This window comes from Nicotiana attenuata, unplaced genomic scaffold (assembly GCF_001879085.1).
Source record: "Nicotiana attenuata strain UT unplaced genomic scaffold, NIATTr2, whole genome shotgun sequence".
Taxonomy (NCBI): Eukaryota; Viridiplantae; Streptophyta; class Magnoliopsida; order Solanales; family Solanaceae; genus Nicotiana; species Nicotiana attenuata.
In genome coordinates this window covers 392522-398886 of record NW_017670950.1, presented here as the reverse complement: position 1 = coordinate 398886, position 6365 = coordinate 392522, and the positions used below count along the sequence as shown (strand labels likewise).

The following is a 6365-nucleotide window of genomic DNA, read 5'->3' as shown; positions in this document are numbered from 1 at the left end:
GTTGGGGATGATTTGGTGTTATATTAATATAGTATTGAATTGGTTGTTTATCTCTATTGTTCAAGTACGTTTTGATTGTGGTTAATTGGAAGGATCCTCAATTAGCCGTTCCTATTTATTATGTATCTGCTTGAGAGAGAGTGCATATTTAGGTAGTTGTTTGAACAACATCACTCCCGGAGTATAGGCGAGAGTCATAACCGAGGGTTTAGAGGTTGGATTAGAGATAACGATACCTCGGGTGCGATCTAAGTGAACTGTAATGCGAATCTAGCTAGCGTAGCTTGAGAGAGTGCGTCTAGTAAATTATCATAATTGCTTGAGAGAGATTTATGATAGCTGGAGAGTTCATGATTGATAGAGGCAACTAAGTCAACGCTATAAGAAACATACAACCAAGGAAATCAACAACGGGGGAAACCATTACCTTAGACATTTATTCTAATTGTTTACAATTCAAGCATAGTTAGTTTTCAGCTGTTTATTTATTTTCAATCTTGTCTTCTTAGTGATATTAAACAGATACAGCTAAGCCTTAGTTCTCTGTGGGATTCGACTCCGGACTTTTAGACCGGATTATATTTGCAGCGACCGCTTATCCTTTTTAGGACTAGAGTTGGGCGTGACCAGGCACACATATCCGGCCCTGCATCCTCAATACCCCTTCATCACCAATGGTCACATCTCTGGCATCACCATGCTGAACCCTGTCCTTGAGGACAAGCAAATGAGGATCATTATACTGGCGCTCTCTAATGCGATCAAACAAGGAAGACCGAGAAACCACACAAGCTAGGATCCGATTGGGCTCTGAAATATCCAATCGCACTAACCGATTAGCCAAAGCCTGAACATCAACTGCAAGAGGTATCTCCCCAACAGGCAGGAATACAAGACTACCCATACTCACTGCTTTCCTACTCAAGGCATCGGCCACCATATTAGCCTTTCCCGGATGGTACAAAATGGTGATATCATAGTCCTTTAGCAGCTCCAACCATCTCCACTGCCTCAAATTAAGATCCTTTTATTTGAACAAGTGCTGGAGGCTACGATGATCAGTAAATAACTCACAAGACACACCATAGAGGTAGTGCCTCTAAATCTTCAACGCGTGAACAATGACAGCCAACTCCAAATCATGAACAGGGTAGTTCTTCTCATGGGGCTTCAACTGACGCGAAGCATAAGAAAACACTCTACCCTCCTGCATCAAAACACACCCGACACCGATCCGAGAAGCATCACAATATACTGAATATGAACCAGAAGCTGATGGCAGAACTAGAACTAGGGCTGTGGTCAAGGCAGTCTGGAGCTTTTGGAAGCCCGCCTCACACTCATCAGACCACCTGAAAGGAGCACCTTTTTGGTTTAATTTGGTCAAAGATGATGCAATAGATAAGAAACCCTGAACGAACCGGCGGTAGTAACCTGCCAACCCAAGAAATCTACGAAACTATTTGGCTGAGGACGATCAGGGCCAACTCTGGACTGCCTCTATCTTCTTCGGATCAACCTAAATACCCTCACTGGACACCACGTGCCCCAAGAACGCCATTGAACTGAGCCAAAACTCACACTTGGAGAATATAGCATAAAGCTTCTCCTCCCTTAACCGCTGCAACACAGTCTGTAAATGCTGGGCATGATTCTCCTGGTTACGAGAGTACACCAAGATATCATCAATGAATAGAATAACAAACGAGTTGAGATAAGGCTGGAACACACTGTTCATCAGATGCATGAACGCTGCTGGGGCATTGGTCAGCCGAAAGAAATCACCAGGAACTCATAATGACAATATTGGATCCTGAAAGCTGTCTTAAGAATGTCCTAGTCTCTAATCTTCAACTGGTGATACCCTAACCTCAAATCTATCTCTGAGAACACCCTCGCTCCCTGAAGCTGTGATGTGCCGGAGAATTTCGACACATTTGATACAAATTGCTTAGATTTTAGCTTGTTTTAGATGCAATTATCCTTTGTACTTATGTAGTTTTGGTGTTTTTGCAGTATATGAGGTTTAAGGACTTGAGAGCAGGGAAATGAATTCAAAAAGCCACAAAAAGACAAGAAAAGAGCAAAAAGGCATCGCAATTTTGAAATGCGATTGCACATCCGACATGCGAGCCGCAGATTGTGCAATTGAATCGCAAACCAAAACAGTGTTCTGGGCAAAATCCAACGCAAGAAATGCGGTCCAATCTGCAATCGCATAACCTGTATGTGAGTCGCAGAACGAACCGCAAACTTAACTTGAAGGTTGCTGAAGTTACAAAACGTGACGCAAAATGCGATCGCATTTCTACAATGCGGACCGCAAACCATGAATGCGACGGAGGTCTGGAAACTAGGGTTGAACTATGCGATGGCTGTGTTAAGAATGTGGACCGCATGTCTGTTATGCGACGGAAATGCGGTATTTTTTGTCCAGATTTTGCCCCGAATTTTGACCCACTATAAATATATTTTTTGGGGTTTTGTGGGGGCACCTTGTCTGATTTTGGGAGCTACAATACAAGAATTTAATATTCTCCTCTTTTGGAAGCTTTTGGTTCAAGAATCTTTCACTTTGTAAGCTTTATGGCATTAAATATTCTCTTCCTTTTGTACTTTAGTATGTGTAGCTAACTTTAAATACTAAGGTTATGGACCCTAAATGGGTGTAATGTTAATGGTTGTTTACCATTGATTATATATATAATGGTTGGTTGATGTTTGTTTACTTCTCATTCTTCATTTATTGTTGGTGGTTGCAAACATTAACAAGTGCCATTAAATTCTTACTTTGCTTGGGAAAGTGGGTTAGAATCTGGTAGAAGTAAATATCAAAGACTCAAGGCGTTAACCCTTGTTTAATAGAATCGCTTAGGAATAAGTACGTTTTATTTGGCATATATTGATTGATTCTTAATTGCAACTCTTTTATATTTGGATAAATTTTAAAGATTAAATACTACCGAACTATTGGAAAATATTGGGTAGTCAAGTAGAAATCATTTGCATATCAAAAGGACCTTCCATTAGAAATATATCATATTAACACCGGTAGCATTACATTTCATTGAAGGGGACACAACCTTGGTTTCTTTAATCCAATTAATTACATTCTAAATCTCAACATTAGTTATCTCTTCAAATCACAATTACACCATACTCTTGTTACAATTAACCGGATAGAATTACGACTTAAGTCGAGTGACACACTAATCGAGTAGCTTTTCACACCTATTCCCTTTGGGATTCGACCCTAACCTTGTTGGGTTAGTATATTTGACACCGACCGCCTTACACTATTTATTAAAGTGTAATTTGAGCGTATCAAATTTTGGCGTCGTTGCCGGGGAATACGGTTTTGAAATTACTAATTAGTGTGCGCTTTACTTTACGTCTTATTCTATTCCATCACACTTCGCTTGTTTTGCTTGGAGTTGATAGCAAGACATGTCAGACTACGAGGAAGAAGTGGATGAAAATCCTTTTGCGAACATAGATGCGTACATAGAGGATACAAATGCTATTGTACCTCCGGTTGTTGGTGCTTCAACTTTCAAAGTGGAACATGGTCTGATCCTAATGCTTAAAGCGGAGGGGTTTTTCAGGAATTCCACTGATGATGATCCAACACAACACCTTAGGAACTTCTTGGGAGTATGTGCTATGCATAAGCAGAACAATGTCTCAGATGATGCCCTAAGGTTGAGGGTATTCAAGTACTCACTAGCTGGAGATACAAGGAGGTGGCTCCAAAACTTGCCACCAAATTCCATACGTTCTTGGCCTGAACTTGTCCGAGCATTTTTAGCTAAATGGTTCCCACAGAGCAAGAAATCTGAACTTTGGGATAAAATTTTCTTCTTCAAGCAACAGCCGGGGAAACATCTACATGAGGCATGGGATCGATTCAAATTATATTTGGTGAGGTCTCCCAATCATAGTTTTTCGGACTCTATTTTGTTGGAGAACTTTTACATGGGTTTGCATCCTATGAACCAATCTATAGCGAAGAATGCAGCTGATGGATCTTTTATGGACAAATCATTCGCAAGGGTCACACAAATACTTGACAAAATGGCAAAACATAATCAAGCTTGGCACTCTGAGGATACCATAGGTGGAATTGCATATGGTTCGCCTTCCTTGACCAACCTGATTAAGGAGAATCAAGAGAGAGATCAAGTAATCGCAGGGCTTGCCACAAATGTCAATGTGTTGACAAAAATATTCACGGAAAGCCAAATTAAGAAGGTGAATGTGGTGGAGGATGTGAAACCCACATCAAATGAATATTTTGAGGAAGCAAACTACATCAATAACTCTAAAGGAGGGTATCAAAGGCAACAATACCAAGGTCAAGGACAACAAAATCAATGGAGGCCTAACCTGCAAGGGCAAGGCAACCAACAATGGCGAAATGACCAAGGTGGCTCAAATCAAGGAAATTGGAATAACAACAACAACTTCGCAAACAGGAGTTCAAATCCTTATGTTCCCCCAGGGTCAATATTCAAATCAAGGTTCATCAAGTGATTCCAAGTTGGAAAGCATGCTTGAACGGGTATAACAAAATCAAGAGAAGTCCGACACTTCTATGAGGAATATGACCGAGCTCGTTGGCTCTCATACCGCATCCATTCAAAAATTGGAAATGCAAATGAGAGATCTCTCAAGGGAACAAAATTCGAAGCAAAAAGGGACACTTCCAAGTGACACAATAGCGAACCCAAGGGGTAGTGGGAGTTGTCCAACTTCTCACATCATGGCAATTACTACTCGGAGTGGGAAGGTAATACAAGGAGAGGGTGAAAAAGTGATTGAAGTAGATGAGTCTGAACCAGGGGTTGAGGTTGAAGAGCCAAGTGTTGTCGAAGTTGAAAAGATTCCGGAAGATTTGCAAGTGCAAAAATAAAACCGGGAAGAGGTAAAGGAAAAGGTGAAAGAGATACCAAAAACTCTTACACCTATTCCTAGACCTCCTCCCCCATTCCCTCAAAGACTTGTGAGGAAGGTTGATGATAGCAAGCTCGAAAGGTTTTACGACATTCTCAAGAAATTATCGGTGAATATTCCATTTGTGGAAGCATTTCAAGAGATGCCAGGGTTTGCTAAATATTTGAAAGATTTGATCACAAAGAAGAGAACCACCAAGAATGAAGTGGTAAACATGACTCACCGGGTTAGTTCCATCATTGCAACATCCACCGTCCTAAAGAAAGAAGATCCGGGAGCCTTCACCATTCCATGTACTATTGGGGCATGTGATTTTGCAAGAGCCCTTTGTGATAATGGGGCTAGCATCGACTTAATGCCTCTTGCCATCTATAAGCAAGCGGGGTTAGGTATGCCAAAGCCCACAAGTATGTGGTTGTAAATGGCCGATCGTTCCATAAAAAGACCGGTGGGAATTATTGATGATATGCTTGTTAAAGTGGGAAAGTTTCATCTACCCGCCGATTTTGTAATCCTTGATTGTGCGGTTGACAAAGAGATCCCTATCATTTTGGGGAGACCATTCCTTCCCACGGGAAGAGCACTAATGGATTCGGAACGGAATGAGATCAAATTCCGTGTGAATGATGAAGAGGTTACATTCCAAGCAAGCAAGGGTATGAAACTACCACATGAGTATGAAAGCATCTCGGTGATCGATGTTGTTGATGAAGTAGAGGATGCAGTTGAAATGAAAATGGAAGAACAATGCCTCGGCGAGGCATTGGTGGCTATTTTGGTGAACTTTGATGGTGAACATATGGAAGGGTATATGGAATCAGTACATGCATTGGAGGGGCTTGGCTCTTACACTTATGCTCCGGCAAAGCTCTCTCTCGATTTGGAGAATAGAGCCACTCCTCCCGCAAAGCCTTCTGTTATCGAGCCACCGCAACTAGAGCTCAAACCTCTTCACCACACTTGAGGTATAAATTTCTTGGCTCCAATGATACTTTACCCGTAATCGTTTCTTCTTTGTTGAATGATGTGCAGGTGGAAAAATTGTTGGAAGTCTTGAAGGAGCATAAGCAAGCCATTGGATGGACAATTGCGGACATCCGAGGGATTCCTACGGGAATTTGCAAACACAAGATCCAATTGGAGAGTGAGACGAAACCAAGTGTGGAACATCAACGACGGTTGAACCTGTCAATGCAAGAGGTGGTAAAGAAGGAAATCATCAAGTGGTTGGATGCCGGGGTAGTCTACCCTATTGCCGATAGTTCTTGGGTGAGCCCGGTGCAATGTGTACCGAATAAGGGAGGCATGAACGTAATTGAATATGATAAAAATGAGCTCATCCCAACAAGAACGGTGACCGGTTGGAGGGTGTGTATGGATTATCGGAAGCTCAACAGTGCCACATGCAAATA

At 41.7% G+C, this 6365-nt stretch overlaps 1 protein-coding gene across 1 annotated transcript; it reads left to right on the top strand.

Annotated features, from left to right (window-relative positions):
* The first annotated feature begins 3447 nt into the window (after positions 1–3447).
* LOC109244731 lies at positions 3448–4912 on the top strand. Its single transcript, XM_019411869.1, has 2 exons — positions 3448–4399; positions 4578–4912. Exons 1-2 carry the CDS (start codon positions 3448–3450, stop codon positions 4910–4912), a joined length of 1287 nt encoding a protein of 428 aa, XP_019267414.1.
* The last annotated feature ends 1453 nt before the right edge of the window (positions 4913–6365 follow it).

What these genes read in the sequence shown, in the direction of transcription:
- LOC109244731 (XM_019411869.1), top strand. Translation starts at nt 3,448, where the DNA reads ATGTCAGACTACGAGGAAGAAGTGGATGAAAATCCTTTTGCGAACATA. An exon ending in GCCTAACCTGCAAGGGCAAG is followed by an intron (nt 4,400 to 4,577) that starts GCAACCAACAAT and finishes AACAAAATCAAG; the next exon opens with AGAAGTCCGACACTTCTATG.